Source organism: Chiloscyllium punctatum, chromosome 15, assembly GCF_047496795.1.
Source record: "Chiloscyllium punctatum isolate Juve2018m chromosome 15, sChiPun1.3, whole genome shotgun sequence".
Lineage (NCBI taxonomy): Eukaryota > Metazoa > Chordata > Chondrichthyes > Orectolobiformes > Hemiscylliidae > Chiloscyllium > Chiloscyllium punctatum.
In genome coordinates, this window is record NC_092753.1 from 33,814,566 (window position 1) to 33,835,318 (window position 20,753).

General features: G+C 39.6%; 1 protein-coding gene across 1 annotated transcript in view; it reads right to left on the bottom strand.

Moving 5' to 3' along the window:
* Positions 1 to 20,753, bottom strand: part of ltn1 (listerin E3 ubiquitin protein ligase 1) — a 134,832-nt gene that overhangs the window by 21,921 nt on the left and 92,158 nt on the right. The window contains exons 20-23 of the mRNA XM_072584941.1: positions 15,263 to 15,413; positions 12,311 to 12,455; positions 8,183 to 8,396; positions 1,790 to 2,027 (exon numbers count right to left, since the gene is read on the bottom strand). Coding sequence (XP_072441042.1) covers positions 1,790 to 2,027; positions 8,183 to 8,396; positions 12,311 to 12,455; positions 15,263 to 15,413 — 748 coding nt within the window. The remainder of the gene's footprint in view (positions 1 to 1,789; positions 2,028 to 8,182; positions 8,397 to 12,310; positions 12,456 to 15,262; positions 15,414 to 20,753) is intronic.

Genomic DNA, 20,753 nt, shown 5'->3' on the forward strand with positions numbered 1-20,753 from the left:
AGGTGTGAACTCTTGAGAAAGTAATGAAATCTAAATCAGAATGACAGTAGATGGTGAATGCACGGAGTACAGTAAATAAGATTGGGGAGCGAAAAGGGCAGATTGCCATATGAAAGGCTGATGTTGCAGCAATAACCTTACTCAAGAATAGTAGGGTGTGTGTGTGTGTGTGGTGCCGGGTGGGTTTACTGGATGTTAAATATTCCATGGTACAAGTTGTTCAGAAAGGATAGGAAACAAAGGAGAGGAGAAAAGGTGGTGATGTTGGTTGAGAAGAGCATTGCTGTGCTGGAAAAAAAGAGGATGTCCGAGAGAGTTCAAGGACCGATCAATTTGGCTAGAGTTAAGGAACAAAAAAGAATGCAAGTATATGGATATAGAGGAACAAATCTGCAGGGGTACTAAAGGACAAGCCAGTACAGAATTGTAATAATAGAGGACTTTAACTACCCGAAAGTAGACTGAAATAGTAATAACGTAAAGGTCAGTGAGGGGCAAACATTCCTAGATTGTGTCGGGAAAACTTCCTACAGTAAAGTGTGTCCAGCCCAACAAGAAATAGTGCATTCTTGGACCTGGTTCTTGGAGGTAAGGTGGACCAAACAAATCACGTGACAGAGGGGCATCACTTAGAAGATAGCGATCATTGCATCAAACGGTTTAGGATTACAGCAGTAAAGGATGACAAGCAATCCAAAATAAGAATCATTAAATAGGGAAGAGCTGACTTTAATGGAGCAAGAATAGCACTGGGCCACTTTGACTGGAACAAAAGGTAGACATGAAATACTATAGCTGAATAATGGGGTATCTTCAAAGAGAAGACAGCTCAGGTACAACAGCCTCTCCCTCCAAACCTGACAACGTTCTTGTAAATCTTTTCTGAACCCTCTCAAGTTACACAACATCCTTCATGTTTAAAGTTTTAGACTTTGTTAAAAAGGTAACAGACTAGGTTGACGAGTGCAATGCTGTCCATGTGGTGTACAGACTTTCAAGACATTCGATACAGTGTCACACAAAATACTTGTGAGAAATGTTACAGCTCATGGAATGATTTTGGCAGTAGCAATATGGATACAAATTGGCTGAGTAATAGGCAAGTGTAGTGGTCAATAGATATTTTTAAGACTGGAGGAAGGTGGCAAATAAAGATCAATGAAGTAGTGTGAGATGATGTATTTTTGTAGGAAGAAAATGGACAGACATAGAAAACAGGGGGTTCAATATTTAAAAGGATGCAGGATCAGAAGGACTTGGGTGTATATGTGCATAGTTCATAAAGGTGGCAGAACACATGGGGGGAGCAAATTATAAAGCATACAATAACTTTGCTTTATTAACAAACGAACAGAGTACAAGATCAGGGAGGATATAGGTTTGGATATAGGAGGATATTGCTGAAAATGTGGTGGAGACAGGTTCAATTAAATATTTATGATGGTATTCGATGATTATGTGAATAGAAACAATATGTAATGACATGGGGATAAGGCAGAAGAATGGTACCAAATCATTGAGTTCATTGGATAGCTGATGCAGACACAATGGCCTCCTATAACAAGTCTGTCAATCTCTATAGAGGTAGATCTTTGTCACTTGGATAGGAATCTGGCAGGGCAGATCGCAGGGTCTGACATAAAACCTACCTGATTTCAATGGAATGAAACCTAGACAGCTTCTTTGCAGGTAATGTGATCTGCCCCAAGATATAATGGTGTTATTAAGCTGAAAATCTAACTTGTAATTCCTATATTTTAACCATACGTAAATCTATTCTTTTTCTTACTTGTGCAATATAAGGTAGATTGTAATTTGCACAGGCCGAGCCTTACAGAACAGCAATGGAGCCAAAGTGTTCAGGATCGACTGGAGCTTATCAGGTAAGTTAGTCTTCTGACCAGCAATGAACTTATGTGGCAAACTGTGATTCATCAACTGCTTCAATGGAATAAGTGCAGAAGCTTCACCCAAGGCTGTTAACAGACACATTGATGAAGGGAGAAGAACGGTTCCTTTGCACTCAGCTGCACAGAAAGCAAAAATAAATATTAAACAAAAGGAAGTGAACCTTGTAAATTGATTTTCTTCTCGGCAATACTTTAAACATAGCAATCTACAGCAAGAAGAAACAACACATATGGCATGTTTTCTCAGAATTCAGAATTACTAGTCACCCCTGTATCTGCACGTCAACCTGGTATGATCTCAAATTTTGACCAGTGTTAAAGCTTAATGATAGCCTAACCCAGAAATCAGAACAAAACTCTTGTCTGAATATAATGGCTACCGGATACACCTTATGCCATCATGTAAATTATTCTCTCTCTTCAGGTGTTCAACAATCAAAACACGTTTACCAACTTGAGACCTGGGATTTGAAGCAATAAATTATTCAATTAAACATTATGTAGAAGAACAAACAAGAGATATTTATAACGTTGAATAATGTATTTCCAAACACTGCTTGAACGATGAAAACAACAAAGAAACTGTCTCTGCCTCTCTCTCTCTCTCAAAGCATGAATCATTAACCAGAGTCACTTATAGTAAACGTGCATCAGCATGACTCTTTCTGATTTACCTGACTGGCTTTTAAAACACAAATAACTTTTTCCATGTTCTTGTTCTGTGTTTGAAAACTGCCATTTCGGTTTCTCAAAAAACATACAAATTATATATTTCTGTACTTTTAAAATCAGAATGTAAAGAATTAACAAAAACATACAGATGTTGGTAGAAACTAGGTTTTCAATTCAGAGAGCTGTGTGGGAAAGGAGAGAGTTTGAAAAGTGTGAAGTGCTTACGCAACTAATGGGTAATATGTTGTAGAAAAATTGTGGGATGGGAGGGGAGAAATTGAGTGGAATGCATGGTACAGGTGCCCCACAGCAAAATGTAAAGTGATATAGAGCAGATGTTAATGGCAGAAAATAGATCAGCTCAACTGAGTGCAAACCCAGGCAAACAAGACACTCTGAAATAGATTGGGGGGGGGGGGGGGGGGGGTGGAGAGAGGGGAGAATTCACGGCCAGAGTTGTGAACTCAATGTAGAGCCCTGAAGGCTGGCAGCTGCCTAAGAGGAAAATGAAGTATTTGTCTTCCAGCTTCCTTGGACTTCACTGCAACACCTCAGCTGCGAGAAAGATGGAAATTGGAAGCAAAGTTGATTAACTTTTCCAATTTCATACAAAAGCAGGAAGCAACACTGATGTAACCGACGATGTACCGGAGAAAAAGTTGTGGAAGGAGACTCAAGTAGGACAAGAACAAGGAATGGTCCACATACCCCACAAAGAGAGAGACATAAATAGGACTTGTGGATACCAAAGGCCACATCTTTTTTTTAAAATATATTTTTATTAAGAAAAATAGATCTTTAAATATTACAAATACAAAACAATGCAATTCAAAACAGTACAAAAATAATCCAAAACTAAACCAAATAATAAAAACAAAATTCCCCAGCCCACCCTCCTATACGAATGTATAAACATACATAGAAGTATAAAATTAATAAAAACCTAAACTAGCTATTTAACTAACTAAATAAATACCTAACAACAAACAAATAAGTAGTAATAACTCAGCCCAGCCAAACAAAACACTCGTACATTCACAGTTCCTCCTCCCTGGATATTGGATTCATAAAACACAATTGTTACGGCTATATAAAAGCCCTTGTTAGTGCGGCAGATAAATCTGTGTCCAGGTATTTCAAAAAGGATTGCCATGTCTTGTAAGGATTCTCAGTTTTGTGGTGTACCATACGAGAGAAAATCCAGGGGAATATGCTCCATAACAATCTTCCGCCAACCCGACAGGCCTGGGGGGGTTTTCTGATATCCAACCTAGCAAGATATTCTTCCTTGCACAGAATGTAAGAACATTGAAAAGTTTTGCCTTATGTGAGTCTGCAGGAAATACAATGGGTAGGCCCAAAAGGAGTGAAATAGGGTCCTTTTCCACCCCTACACCTAAACTCCTCTCCATTGCACCCACCATAGCGCTCCAATAAGTTTGAAGCTTGTCACAAGACCAAAGACAATGGGTAAGAGTGCCCATACAGACCTTGCACTTGGGACATGCTGAAGATACCCCTGGTTTAAATTTTGACAAACGGTCTGGGGCTAAGTGGACCCTGTGAAGAATCTTCAACTGTAAAGCATGGGTCCTATTCCAAATTTATATCTTCCTTGCATTCTCCCAAATATCCTCCCATGCCTCTGAAGAAACTTCAACACCCAGCTCTCTTTCCCACATCTTGCAGAGTCGATCAGACTCATCTGAGATGGCACCCCCAATTGGTGATATAGAGTACTGACATAGAGTATGCCCCTCTTTCTATGTCAGATTTGTAGGGATCAGTCAAAAGTGTGGTCTTCTTTCGAATAAAATCCCTAACTTGAAAAAAACAAAAGAGGTCTCTATTAGGTAACTCGTACTTCCGTACTAACTGATCAAAGGACATCATTACATTTCCCTCAAATAAATCACCCATGCAAGATATACCCCTAGCTGCCCAATGTTTAAATCCTGAATCTATCATACTTGGTTGAAAACTTGGCATACCCACTAAAGGTGCAAACAAAGATGTTTTGCCAATATTACCTACCCTCTGCCGAATTGCCCTCCATGCTTTAACAGTATTGATGACTATTGGGTTATAGCAATATTTCCTAACTGTCCTCACCTTGTCCAAAAACAGCAAACTGGTAAGGGGGCACCTTGCCTAGGAGGCTTCGATATCTAGCCATATTGAAAGAGGGTCCCCACAAACCCAATCACTCACGTAGGTCAAAATCGAGCTTAATTGGTAATTTTTAATGTCCGGAAGGTCTATTCCCCCCAATCTGTGAGGCAACTGCAGTTTGGCTAATTTAATGAGGGGCCGTTTACGGTGCCAGATAAAGGAGCTGAACCAACTGTCCAGTCTCCTGAGTGTTTGTTTATTGAAAATCAGGGGGAACATTCGGAGAGGGTATAGCAAACGAGGGACAATATTCATCTTAATAAGCGCTATGTGACCCAACCATGAGACTGGAAGTGCCTCCCATCTTTGGAGATCTTGTTTAATTTTTTCAAATAATTGAGTAAAATTGGCTTTGAACAGCTAATCCAGAACTGGAGTAATGAATATGCCCAAATACACAAACCCCCCCTGTGACCACCTAAATGGGAATCTATAGTCACTCTCAAGGGCCAACTCTTTCGTAAGACCACCCATAGGCATAACCTCTGATTTAGCAAAATTAATCTTATACCCTGAAAAAGCGCCAAACACGTGAATGCATTGTATCAGGCAAGGCACTGAGACTGCTGGATTTGTCAAGAAAATTAGAACATCATCTGCATACAGCGAGATCTTATGTAATTTTGACCCCACTTCAGGAGCTGATATATTGAGATCCCCATGAATAGCCTCTGCCAACAGTTCAATCACCAATGTAAAAAGTAATGGTGAAAGGAGACAGCCCTGCCAGCTGCCCTAGAAATATTAAAATTGCTTGATCGTACCCAGTTGGTAATGACCGCAGCGAGAAGTACACTGTAGAGAACCTTTATCCATCTTATGAAAGCTCTGCCCAGACCAAACCGGTCTAGGGTATAGAAAAGGTACGGCCACTCAGCTTGGTCAAATGCCTTCTCTGCATCTAAAGAAATTAATCCCTAGTATTGACTGCTGTTGACATGCTTGAATTACGTTAAGCAGCCTCCTAACGTTATTGGAGGATCTGCGACCCTTTAAGAAGCCTGTCTGATCCTCTTTAATAATAGAGGTTAACACAGTCTCCAGCCTTAACGCAAGAGCCTTAGAGAGGATCATAAAGTCCACATTTAGAGCGAGATGGGCCTGTATGAAGCACAGTCTTCCGGATCCTTCCCTTTTTTAAGGATAAGTGAAATATTGGCCTCTCTCCGAGATGGTGGGAGACAAAGATGACTGTATGAATCATTAAACATATTCAGCATCTGGCCTGACAGTATACTTATAAATTCCTTATAGAATTCACTGAGAAGTCCATCAGGACTGGGGCTCCACAACCTTTCCAACGCCCCAAGAAATCCTGATGACCTGGGTTGGGTGGGTTAAAGAACCGTCCTGCTCCTGCTGCGATGCGAAGGTCTGCAGTGTGATCTTCTCAGAACGCTGCCATCTCAGATTCCCGGCCATATCTTTTACTTGTGAAAGCGGATTGAGTTTAAAAAACATTGATCAAGTGAGAATGAGCTCAGCCAGGCAGAAGAGGGTGATGGTGGATTGGGGCTATTCAGGTCTCCTTTGTAAAAGACTGTATTTAAATATACTGCCAGACTTGTGAAAAACTTGGGATGCAGTGACTTTTACTAGATTACACTAGGTTTTTCTGAAACCACGGGGTTCATTCATAGTCTCGATTATCACCTAGTTATTTATTCTTCCCTGGTTATATCTTAACTCACTTCTCAGTTTTACTCAATGCGCGCATGCACGCTTGTAGGTTTGCGTTGCATTTTATTCTTCCTTGCATTTCACTAATTCACTCACTTTTATTTAAAAAAGCCTAGCTAAACTGGCTCCTTTTAAAAGATAAATACATCAGGATTGAGAATGGTATCCATGAATGAAGGGATCTTTGCTTCAAGTTAATCATGTTGCGATCAATAGAGGGAAGAGGTTGAATAAAGGATAACCAGTTCCTCCCTCCTCACCCAGAATCATAATGAATTGGGAAATTTCACTCAGGTACAGGTCATAATACTGTCTAGGTTATAGTGTATAAAAATGCCTTTGAACTGAAATTTTAGGGTGCAAAACACAGAAAACACTTTGGGTACAGTTTTAGAAACAAAGGAAGTATGATTTACAAAGACAACACTTATTGAAGACATTATATAGGGAAAGATTCCAAACTCCCTTACTAAATTAATCAATTACAAGTGCCCCAGGTTCCTCACACTCAAGGACCACTGGAGATGAGGCATCTGCTCAGCCCCATAGAAAAAAACCCATGGTCTTGGTTATTAATTGCTTTATCAAAATGCACAGTCAGGCACTGAAACAGCAGACGTGTCTGTCAGAGGCACTTATTAAGCTGGATTGAAGGATGGAGGATTTCATCAATGTTTTCAGTACTATGCTGGATCTAGTACATCTCCGTGGACAGGTTGGCAACGCCCTGGATATCCATGTTGAGTACACTCAGCATCTGGTCCCTGGCTCAAGCGTGACAATATTTGCAAGGTCAGGGGGACAACAGACTGCAATGTAATTCTAGATGCCCTCTCCTCTAAGGAGACTCAGCGGTGCCAGCAGGCAACATCAATAAGGAAAAACAACAAAGGCCTCAGAAGTGTCTTCTTGGGGCATGTGAGAGTGCCCAGTCCTTCCAAATCCCACCTGCCTGTGCTTCCAAAGCGTACAGCAGATGAGGCGGAGGGTGAGCATGTATGTAGGCATCTCAGTAGTCCTGCGCCCTCTCGATCAAAAGGCACCAGGAAACAATCACCCAGGTCTTCCAAGAGAACTCAACCAGACAATTGACTTCTTCAATCCGAGTTGCAGACATCAAGTTTGCACTCCAATGTAATGGGAGGTATATGAAGAAGAAAATGAGGGAATATATGGCACATAACAGTAGATATCCTTTCACTTATGTTCAGTTTACTGTGTAAAAACGATGGGTAGGGTATAATTTTGTTGTCATACTTGGTTAAGGTTTACCAACGATGTGTCAAAAGGACAGTCTTCAGGATTCCTTTTAACCTGTTAGCCAGTGTAAGAGACTTCACTGAAGAACCTCTGATTTGATATCCTGACCACAGCCTTAAAAGCTACATAACATTAGTACGCGTGAGGTAGGTGCACTGTTTAACTGCTGCTTTTCCCCTAAATGATCAGAGGGCATGTCATATGTAAAAAGGTGAAAGTGGGATCACATGAAGAAACCAAGTGTTCACTCAGACAAATAAAATACTTCTATTTAGCAACACAAAAGGTGAAGGATGGCAAAAAAAAATCAAAGGTTTACATGTCATTTTAATTCAGCAGGGATTATATGTCACATAATCAATAGAATGTTTAAAAAAAAGAATTCAGTAATCCTGTATTCCACACACGTGATATTTTAATTACTGAATCTAAGGTATATTTGTTGGCTCGAGTATTTGGAGTTCAAAAGCATGAGAATATGTCCTTACCTGCAATTTTTAGGAACAGTGGTAACAACTGTCCATATGCTCCTTCCACAAAGAAGTTGTTCCATTCATTTGTAAGGTTAGGAGGAAAAGCTGTGCCCGTTTCTGGTGTTATTGCTTGAAACATGCGGCCAAGGTCTGACAGCATGCCACAAATCTGGCAAACAAAATGCAGCACCAATGGCTTGGAAGAAAGTGATACAATTTCACTCATAGTCTGAAATTACAAAAAGAAGGTCAATCCAATCAGCTTGCACAAAAGTATAAAATCTGGCAAAAACAGGAATTAAGGCATTGCAAATGCGAGGCCAGTGACAACAGAAAAATAAAAAGTGTGACGAAATAAAGCACTACTTAGCAGAATATAGAGTTCTATTTAATGTATATTTCCTGGAAGGAATCTATTAAAAAGTAATCATACCTATTCTTGAATTGAGAATTTATATAAACAAAAATAATCAGTCTACATCTTAAGGAATGGAAAATGGCTAAAATTAGATTTTTTTCCCCTCAATTCCGCATTCAAGGTGAGGGACCCTAATAGGGAAACAGAGTGCATAACCATTTAAACACTCAACATTAACATATTCTGATGGAAAACATAGCAAGGCCAGATGCAACAAAGTTCCTTCTATTTGCTGTGGTGTCTTGTAAAGATCATCTGAGTGCATTCTAGTTTCATTGCTTTCAAAATTGTCCAGTGTGGACCTCTTAAATCAAAATTTGCAAATTTAGTTCCCCTTAAATTAGTGACAGCTATTACAGTAATTTTTGTCAGGGTCTTGGTGATGATTTGGATAGATTTGCAACTTTCCAAACAAGAAAAATGGGTATTGTGATTACCCACTGTATTTTTATTTCCATTTAATTGAAGTGAAAAGAAAGTTGGATAGTTTCTGTAATGGGTGGCCATTTCATACTGCTGGTTTAACACCTGAACAGGAAATTGACGTTGTACCCCATTTATACATGAACATAAAGATTTTCACCCTGAACATAAAGGTGAACCTTTCAGCAAGACAGCAGCCATCATCATTCAAAAGAGCAATTATTTTAAATATTCTGTCTTTTCAGAAATGTTAAATAGTAAGAAATAAAAGGCTGCATTAATCTCCACAAAGATATGAAGGCTGTGTTCACTGTCAACAACTAGTTAAATCAGTGAGGGAAATAAGAGAGGATTAGAGATTTATTTATTCAGAATAGTCTCAAGTTATTACGTTTTGACAAAAACAAAATTGAGATCCTGGGACTAAATGTATGAATGCGCAGAACAGAGTCACCGCGACTGGAATTGAAGGATAGAGTTTCACCAAACAGCCTGAAAAAGGAGCAATTCAAAACAAAAAAAAAATTTGAGGTTCGCACACTATATGTACTAAGGGGCACAGAACAGCCATGGTGACTGGCACCACAGCACAGTCACTGAGACTGGCACAAGCTTACTTGCTTCCAGGAGCTGTTTCATTATGTACTGTGTTAGCTTTCATTGTCATCATATTATCACGTGATTTTTATATTGTTATGCCAATGAAACTTTGAGGTCATCCAAAACTATGCTCTCAGTGGCTTAGTTTACAGCAAATCCTGTTCCTCCACCACCCCTACGCATATTAGTCTAAATTTAACCCGCAGTCAAGAATCACTTGATTTTAAAATATTCATTTTTTCAAATCCTATCACACCATCAGCTCATCTTACCTCTGTAATCCCCTCCAACCAATCAACCCTTCATATAAGTGCCCTCTAATTCTGGACTCCTGTGCATTCCCAATTATAAACACTCCAGCACTGTAGACTAAGTATTCAGCTGTCTATGCCCCAAACTCTGGAACATCCTCCCTATATCTCTCAACCTCTACCTTGCTTCTCTCCTTTGGGATACATTTTAAAATCCCACCTTTCTGACCAAACTGTTAGTCATCTCACCTAATAGCTCTGATGTGTTTGTGATCCTTTGCTTTATAACTTTCCTATGAAACACAATGGAATATTTCTTTGTTTTAAAGACATTGCATAAATTGTCATCAATTTGAATGTATAAGCACAGAAAAGCTGCACACAATATGCTAAAGGAAGCGAAGTTTCTTCTTTGAATACATTTGATGTGGTGCAAAAAGCAACAAACTTGAGTAAGAAAGCTAGTGGAAGGCAGACAGTTGGCGTCAGAATGGTCATATAGTTAATAGTTCATGTTTATTTGTCATTTGTATCTCTAGAACAGAATGCTGGAATGGTGAGGTTCAGGTACAACTTCAGTTATATGTCTCATGGAAGAGTACAAACCAAAATGTCAGACGTTTGCAGCATAAAATGTTTGACATTACCTAAAAAAAGCAATTAATCACGATATTTGTTGTCATATTGATGAGAAACAGAAACCAAATCAATTGTCAATTAAAAAAAATATTTCTGCTTACTGACTGACATAATTTAACAGCATTCATTATTGTTCAAATTCTACTAAACGAAACAGCCCTGATTTTGCAGTTGGTGGTGAATGAACAATGCTCGTCGCTTGTTACAGCTTTAACTCTTGGTTTTTGTCTGGCAGCTTAGAATCATTGGAAATTTGATGCAATACACAGCCTTTTAAACAAGACATGAGATCTGTGTGAACAGAGGATGCAAAAATATGCCTCTTTAACCAATCAAATTGAAGAATCCTTATTGAGCATCAGAGAGATGCTAGAATTAAACACTTAATTCAATGTAAAATTTTATTTTAAAAAAAGCAAGAAATAAAATATCAGACTAAGAAGTAACATAACTGGAAAGAAAAACTTTGCAGCACAAATTCAAAGCCAAAGGAATGGGAACTCATACTTATAAAAGTACACTTTCAGTACCAGAAAGGTTGCATGGAAGAAAGTCATGGCATTAAAAATTCACTTACTCATGACCGGGCCACACCCTTGTTTAATGAGTGTCCAGTGGTTAAGTATTTAACATCTTTTGCATCTTTCATGAGTTTGAATGCCAACTATTTGACCAGATAACACTATCTAGCCAATAAAGTATCTTAGGAAAGATTGTGGAGACCCATGGCAAATAGGACAACACAGTGATTTCTCTGTTTAACTGCCCATGTGCGACACTGCAAATTGCCATTCAATTTGCTCAATAACACTGATGGTTTCACCATTACTCTTACCTCAAAATCTGGGCCAATGTTTACCAAAGTTTACCTGATGCTTAATGAGTTGCTCATAATATTCAAGTCAAAAAACAAACTTGATTCGGCGGTCTGCCTAGGACCAAGGTGTATATCATGCTGTAATTTAAGTCCTTGCCTATGTGCATGATGCAATCTACAAGACTACAAAAGTATTCAGCCCATCGGGTCTACTCACCATTCAATGAGATCATGGCTGAAAAGATCATCCTCAATGCCAGTTTTCCCCATAACGCTTGATTCTTTTGCGGGTTAAAAATCTGTCACAAATTACATTGAGTATAGGAGTTGGGAGCTCATGTAGCGGCTGTAGAGGACATTGGTAGACCACTTATGGAATTTTGTATGTAATTCTGGTCTCCCTCCTATAGGATGGATGTTGTGAAATTCGAAAAGGTTCATAAAGATTTACAAGGATACTGCCAAGGTTGTAGAGTTTGAGTTACAGGGAGAGGCTGATTAGGCTGGGGCAGTTTTCTCTGGAGCATTGGAGGCTGAAGGTTGACCTTATAGAGGTTTATAAAATCACAAGGTAGCATGGATGTCATAAAAAGACAAGGTCTTTTCCGTGGGGTGGGAGAGTCCAGAACTAAAGAGCGTAGGTTTAGGGTGAGAGGAATAAGACATAAAAGGGACCTAAGGGGCAAGTTTTCACACTGAGGGTGGTGCGTGTATGGAATAAGCTGCCAGAGGAAGTGGTGGAGGCTGTTACAATTGCAACATTTAAAAGGCATCTAAATGAGTACGAGTAGGAAGAGTTTAGAGGGATAAGGGCCAAGTGCTGGCAAATGGGACTAGTATAGGTTAGGCTATCTGGTCAGCATGGACGAGTTGGACTAAAGGGTCTGTTTCCATGCTGTAAATCTCTATGACTCTACGATGTTATCACTTTTAAATCAACAAATTAAGTCAATTTCAGTCCTTGAGTCACAGTCAGTCATTATTCTAAAGCTCACCTCCAACCATGTCAAAACAGAGCACATGATGAAGTCCCACTGTTCACTTGTTACTGAAGTTGGAAAATGTTTGATCAGCAATCTCAGAAAGCGTAAAATTTCCACATTGATTCCAAGCAAAGTGGAGTCAGCGCACTTCAAATTACTGCAGAGAAATCAGAGATGTTAAAAAGTTTACAAAATTCGTGCTCCCTAAACAATCTGAGCCAGAGTCAAGGTTCCTCCACCTAACATTTTAAAATGTTTAAATCATGCTTTCAGTAAAAATATTATGAATATAGACTTCCTTTTCAATATATCATCAACAATGTTATCAAAGTGCTTACTTTGCAATAACCTGCTAATTGAAGCTCAGCTTGTATTCCGCTGGAGCCACTCTGCTCCTGACCTCATTACAATCTTGCTTCAAACATGAGCAAAAGGCTCAAGTCCAAATGAGAGTGACTGACCTTGACATCAAGGCCACATTTGATGGAGTGTGGCATCAAGGAGCTCTAACAAAATTAGAGTCAACGAGAATTGGGCGGAAACTCTAATCTTGTCTATGAATCAGAGATCTGTATATAATCATGCCTCATAATTTAGAGCTGCTACAATTTGAACAGAAACTAAATCAAATTCCATCAATCTTCTCTAGTGGAGATTAAAGATCCCAAGCTACTATCAAACAATCCTGAAGAAGGGCTTATGCCCGAAACGTCGATTCTCCTTTTCCCTTGATGCTGCCTGACCTGCTGTGCTTTTCCAGCAACACATTTTTAAGCTTGATTCCCAGCATCTGCAGTCCTTACTTTCTCTTAGCTCTCTGGATGACCCCAGCTTCCACATCCAAATGTACCAGAAAGAAGATTAATCATTCAATTTTAGTTGCAGCGTATTAGTGGCATAACAATATAACTTTCATTTATACAGCATCATTCATGGCCTCAGGATCTCCAAATGTATTTTACAGTTAATTGAGCATCTTTGAAATTTAAAGACTGTGACAAGAGTGAAAAAAACCTGCTGTATTTGCCAATATGCCTTTGCCAAGAGTCTTGGTACATCAATAACAATCTAATAAATATAGCATTTTGAAAAACCAATATAAAGTTTCAGCAGAAGATTTGAAAGGCTAAATTTCACATGGTTCACATGAAGAACAGAATGTTTTCCTCCCCTGTCTTATCCAAGTCATATAAAGTTCCCACAGTACTGTAGACTAAAGTAGAGTGATATGTCAAAATCAAGATATTATGCCATTAAGGTCTATAGTTTTGAACCAAATAGACTGGTGATCATGAGTAGCATCATACTGTTTGTAAAGATACAAACCTGTCTCAAATAAGTTTTTAAACAAGGAAAAACACATCCATCTGGTCTGACTCCTCCCTTCCCTTTCTCTGTTTCCATTTCTGGGGATGGACTGGCCACTTATATCCACTATAAACCCATCTAATCCCGCATCTGGACTATACATCCTCGCACTCTTTCCTGTGAAGACTCTATTCCATTCTCCAAATTCCTTTGCCACCATCGCATATGTTCCAATGAGGCCAACTTCAAAAAGGGAGGCTCTGAAATCTCTGAAATGTCCACCATCTTCCTCAACTGAGGATTCCCCAGCACCATTGTCAACAGGGCTCTCGACCAGGTCCGGCCCTGTCTCATCCCTCTCTTCCCTCCCACAACAGCAATAGGGTTCCCCTGGTTCTTACCTATCATCCCACCAGCATCCACATCCAGAAGATCATCAGCTGCCATTTCCGCTACCTGCAGTGAGATGCCATTACCAGACACATATTCCCTTCCTGTCCCTGGTCCATCTTCTGCACAGACTGTTCCCTCCGAGACATCCTGGTCCACTCTTCTTTAACTTCCCAACACGCCTCCCACAGCCCCACGTATCTTCCCCTGCAACTGCCGAAGATTTAATACCTGCCCATCTACCTCCTCCCTCCTCAGTATCCAAGGGCCCAAATATACCTTCCAGGTGAATTAGCACTTCACCTGCACTTCTCACAATCTAGCCAACTGCATTCGCTGATCACAATGTGGTCTCCTCTACGTTGGGGAAACGAAGTGTAGACAGGGTGACTGCTTCACAGAACATCTACATTCTGCCTGCAAAAAAGACCTTGAACTTCCAGTTGCCTGCCACTTTAACAGACCACCCTGCTCCCTGGTCAACATCTCTGTCTCAGGTTTGCTGCAGTTCTCCAGCGAATTCAGGGCAAGTTAGAAGAACAATATCTCATCTTTTGCTTGGGGATCCTGCAGCCCTCCAGACTCAATACTGAGTTCAATAATTTTAGGGCCTGAACTGTCCCATATCCAAGCCCCGTACTACACACACCAGGCCTTTTATCACATGGTCTGCTATTACACAACACCTATCGTTAGCCACTAACAGTTTCCATTAACAACTATTCAGCCTCCCAGCCAGATCATTATCAATTCCTTTGTCTGTCCAACTGTTCTTTTCTTTCTGTGGGGTCTGTCCCTACCTATAGTTTACTCCTCATCCCCTCCGTCCCACCCTAATCTTCTGCTTATAAACCAAAATGTTCCTAGCTGGCATCGGTTCTGAGGAAGGGTTACCAGACCCGAAATGTTAATTTTGATTTCTCTGCACAGATACAGTCAGACCTGCTGAGCTTTTCCAGCAATTTCTGCTTTTGTTTCTGATTTCCAGAATCTGCAGTTTTGCGATTATTATGCAAAAGTTCTTGTTTCAATTCAATATTTGTAAAGTTTCTTCATTAAGATTTACTTTGTTAACAGTCTTAAAATGACAAATTCCTATACGAACACATTGCTTTTGCTATCCGTAACAGTTGTTTGCAAGGCAAACTTAAGTATATCCAATTCATTTTTGAAGTGATTACTGTTGAAACAAAGTTTCCATGTGGAATATTTACATTTTTTAAAAGTAAAATGGAAAAAAAGTAACAGCTTAGATGATTAACTTACCAATCAAACAAAAATATTTCTTCTTCATAGCTTCTCCATTCCTTAATTGTATTTAATACATCTATAAACAACTGGCCATCTATATGGTGATCTTCCACATTGGTTCCTTTCTGTAGGCAGCTATTTATAACAACAAGGCATCCAAACCCTCCTGCAAAATCAGTACAAGCAAGATGCAGCATTTAGCATATATAACTAAACGTAACACAAAATTGCTTTAAAATTGCTGAATAAAACAAAGCACAAAGTTTAATTCAAGAATTAGACTGCTAAACATATTTATTTTATTTTTACAATGGTAGACTTATACTTTTGGTGTGCGAAACTCCTTGTGCATTCAGAACCAGGCAAGTTTGTCATATTAGAGAAATCTTATACAATATTTAAACAAAATAGTTGGCACACAATGAGATTTAAATTTTGCACAGCATCACAATGATCCTTAAAATACTTCTTTAAAAAAATGACACAGCAGAGCCACAGGTAAAACAAACGCAGGGGGAAGAAAAAGAAAAGGTCTGAAACTGTAATCTCATAGTCAATACAGATGGAATAGTAGAGTCCAAGGAACATCAGATAAGTGTTCTGAGGAAGGGTCACTGGACTCCAAACATTAATTCCGATTTCTCTCCACAGATGCTGCTAGACCTGCTGAGCTTTGACAGCAAATTCTGTTTTTCTTTCTTCGTTACTAACATCTGGGCCTAGTGCCTAACTTAGGAGAACTGTCTCACATACGAGTCAAGCACCATTAGTTGCAATATCGTCATACTCTAGAACTTTATCTTACAGCCACTGTCCCAGACAACGCTATGGCCATTCTTGGGGACATTCTGCTCTAATGCAGGACAGATCCAGCAAAGATGATGGCACACTGGTATAAAGTTGGGAAAGAATTGTCCTGGAGTTCTCAACATTGACTCCGAATTCTGCAGTCTTGCTGCATCCAGTCGTGAGTAATGATGGATAAGATTAGATTAGATTACTTACAGTGTGGAAACAGGCCCTTCGGCCCAACAAGTCCACACCGCCCCGCTGAAGCGCAACCCACCCATACCCCTACATCTACCCCTTACCTAACACTACGAGCAATTTAACATGGCCAATTCACCTGACCTGCACATCTTTGGACTGTGGGAGGAAACCGGAGCACCCGGAGGAAACCCACGCAGACACGGGGAGAATGTGCAAACTCCACACAGTCAGTCGCCTGAGGCGAGAATTGAACCCGGGTCTCTGGTGCTGTGAGGCAGCAGTGCTAACCACTGTGCCACCGTGCCGCCCACAAATTAGACAACTGGCTGGAGGAGGGTGCTTTACAAATATTTTCATCCTCAATGATGGGAAAGTCAGAGTACATGAGTTCAAAAAAATAACAGTGACGCTTTTGCAACTGTCACCAGATGTCACCAGGATCACAGGTGCCATTTTTCAGCCAAGTCAATTCATTCCACTTTGATATCAAGAAGACAATGTAGATAGCAAAGACTCTCGGCCCTGACAATATTTCGACAATAGTATTGAAGACTTGTGTTTCAGAATTATAAGTGCCCTTAGTCAAGCAGTTCCAGTATAAGTAGCACACTGGCATCAAACCAGTAATGTGAAAAATTGCCTAGGTATGACCTGTACACAAAAAACAACACAAATCTAACTTAGCCATATATTGTTTGGGTAATGCCCAGGGTCATTATTTCCAGATCCCACTGCCTCAGTTCAAATATGGAAGGAGGAGGTGAACTACAGAGATGAGGCAAGAGTGATTTCCCTTGACACCAAGGCAGTATTTGACAGTGTGAAATCAAGGAGCCACTGCAATACTGGAATCAATGGAAATCAAGGGGAAAATTCTCCACTAATTGGAGCTATATCTGACACAAAGGAAGATAATTAGAAGCCAGTCATCTCAGCTCCAAGACATCTCTGCAGGAATACCTCAGGGGAGTGCCCTTGGCTCAACTGTTTTCAGCTGCTTCATCAATTGTCTTCCTTTCACATAATGTCAGGGTGGGACTGTTGCTGATGATGGTACAATGTTCAGCACTATTTGAAACTTCTCAGACTGAAACGACCCATGTCCAAATGCAACAAGACTTGGACAATATCCAGGCTTGGGCTGACAAGTAGCAATATTCACGTCAGACAGGTAACAAGCAATGATCATCTCTATCAAGAGAGAATCTAGTCATTGCCCATTGGTATCCAATGGCATTTACCATCGCTGAATTCCCCAGATTCAGCTTCTGACATGGTTGGGGAGCAATGAGGACGTGGTTTATCATTGATCAGAAACAGCACTGGATTACCCGTATAAATACAGTGGCTACAAGAACAGATCAAAGGCTCGGAATCCGACAGGACCAACACAGCTCCTGACTCCCAAATGCTGGTCCATCATTTACAGGCACAAGTCAGGTGTGATGGAATACTACCTACAAATATATTGCAGATATTTCACCAAGGCTCCTTGGACAGCATCTTTTAAAATCACAATCTCTATCACCTACAAAGACATGTGCAGCAGATACACGGAACAGCACTAACAGCACTATCCTGACTTGGAAATATATTGCCATTCCTTCACTGTCCCTGGGTCAAAATCCTGGGACTCCCAACTAACAGCATTGTGGATGCATCTACAACAAATATACTGCTGCAGTGCATGAAAGCAGCTCACAATCAACTTCTCTAGGGCCATTAGGAATGGGTAATAAATGTTGGGAATGCACATGCTAAACACATAGGTTATGGCAGGCAAATGGCAATAATATGGACCAGTGAGACTCATAAGCTCACCTGGTCCAGATTGAACGCATTTCTGCATTCTGAAAGAAGCTTGAGAAGACAGCTGAAGCACTTTTTTGGTGTGTCTATATATAGAATGTGCATTCTAAAATTCAACAGAAAAGGAAATTGTGCCAGTAGACTGTCAGTAAGCTAATGTTTAGAAAAGGAAATAGAACAAATTCAAGGAATTACAGACCAGTTAATGTGGATGGCAAAAATAATATTGGAACTTTTCAAAAATTGAATGTAAAAACTGCTAGAAACTGAAAATGCATTAAAATATATTCAACAAGGATTTCAGCAGGAAAACTTCAACTTGATTAACCTTACTGAATTATTTGAAGAAATAACAGAAAATACATGCAAAAGTAATGAAGTGGATGTATAGTAAACAAGGATGACCAAAAGGTATTTGATAAAGTAACAGGTTATAGAAATGACCTGCAGAATTTATGCAAAACAGCAATTTATCAGGGATGGAGGGGGTGTAAAACTTTGAATAGAAGGTAATCACTAAGAAATCCAATAAGGAATTCATGGAATCATTCTTACCCAATCTGCTGACAACGTAAAACACATTGTACAAGCAATATTTGAGGTGAATCTCAGATTAGAAGCTAGATAAGTGCATGACAGAGAAAGGAATAGAAGCTTATGTGCTATGTTGACATGACAAAAATTGAGAGCAAGGTTATGCAGATTATAAGTGGCTTCATAGCCTCTTTTGTCCTGTGATTTTATTTAATTCCCTTGCAATTTTCCTTTGTAAAACACTTTAAAAGATTACTTTTCTTCTCCCAGATGGTGACTTGCAGGGACATCTATTCCATTAGCAACATACACCATAGAAAAGCTACACTACTGATAGAGGCCATTCAGACTACCATCTCAGTCACCACTTAAGACAGATTGACCAGCCAATAATTATTTAACTTATCCTTCTCACCCTTTTTGAATAACAGTACAATGTTTCTAGACCCTGATGCTCTTATAACTCATCTGTTGATCCACCATGAATTGGAAAACAATCATCATATCCCCTCTAATCCTTGTACCAATCACCTTAAATCTTTGTCCCATGGAATTGATCTCTAAGAAGGTGAAACAAGTCCTTCCTGTCTGCTTTATTCAGTCCCTTATTATTCTGTACACCTTGATTAAGGTCACCAGTTAACATAACTTGTTCAAAGGAAAATAACTCTAGCATATCTAAACTTTCCTCACAGCTATAGTTCAAGCACCGGCAAAATTATTGTAAACCTCAACTTTCTGTAAAACAATTATATTCTTCTGAAATGTGGTGACCAGAACCGTATACTGGACTCCAGCTGTGGCTTTACACAGATCTGACACTAATTCCCTGCTTTTGTAGTCAGTCGCTCACCTAATTAAAGAAAGCACCCCACATACCTCCTTTGTCACCTTAGTTACCCATACTGCAACCTTTGGGGATCTGTCAACATACACTACAAAGTCACTCAAATCCTCTATCCTTCTCAATCGTCTCCCATTTATTTGTATCCCCTTGCTTTTTTGGCCTCTCCAAATACAAAGCATTGCACTTCTCCAGATTCAACTTCATATGTAATTTTTCAAGTCACTCACCCAAATTACTGATATCATCAGGTAGTGCACAGCCATCCTCTTCACTATCAATTACGAGGCCAATTTTTGCGTGACATGCAAATTTTCCAATCATGCCTCCCCAATTTAAATTACAATCATTAATAATTACCACAAATAACAAGGGATCAAAAATTGAACACTTGTGGACGACTGGAAATGGTTTTCATTGCAAATCATCTGTCAACTACTATCCTTTGTTTCCTATCATTGAGACCATTTTGGATCCAATTCTCCACATTCTCCTGCATTCCATGCGGTTTAATTTTTCTAAACAGTCTGCCACACTGGAAATTGGAAATGCATGACTAAAATCAAAGCAGCCAAAATCCATGCACTATGCACATCAATCTGACTGGTTACTTCTTCAAAAAATTCAATTGAAGTAGTAAGACACAACCTTCCCTTAACCAAACCACTAAAATCCATGCCTCTCCAAGTAACAGTAATATTGATTGCAGTAACTTGTCCATCACTGAAGTTGGACTGACCTGCTGATAATTATTTGGCCTATTCCTCGCACCCTTTTTGGAACTGGCACTTTTACAGACGTAAAATCCTCTGATACTTTGCTTGTATCCACTGAGGACTGGAATGTGTGATTGCCAGAGTATCAGCTACTTTCTAACTAACTTCCGGACTTGGTGATTTGTCCACCTTTAAAGGAGGTCAGTACCTCCAGTACTTCCGTTTTCATTTGGCTTATTTTATGTAATACTGCACATTCCTTTTAACTAGAAGGTCTGCTTTATCCCTCTCTTTAGTGAATACAGAGACAAAATACTCACATAGCACCCTGACAACATCTTCTGTATCTGCACATTTTACCATGTACATCTATGATTAGTTCAACCGTTTTCTTCGTCATCTTCTTACTATTAATGTACTGATAAAACACCTTTGGATTTTGTTTAATTTTACAGGCCAATTTATTTTTCATATCCTCTCTTGGCTATCCTGATTTCCTTTTTCACTTCATCTCTGTACTGTCCACACACCACTAATCTTTCTGAAGTATTTGTTTTTTTAAAAGTTGTCAAAAACTCTAGTTTTCTTACTTGAATGTCAGTTAGTTCAGTTG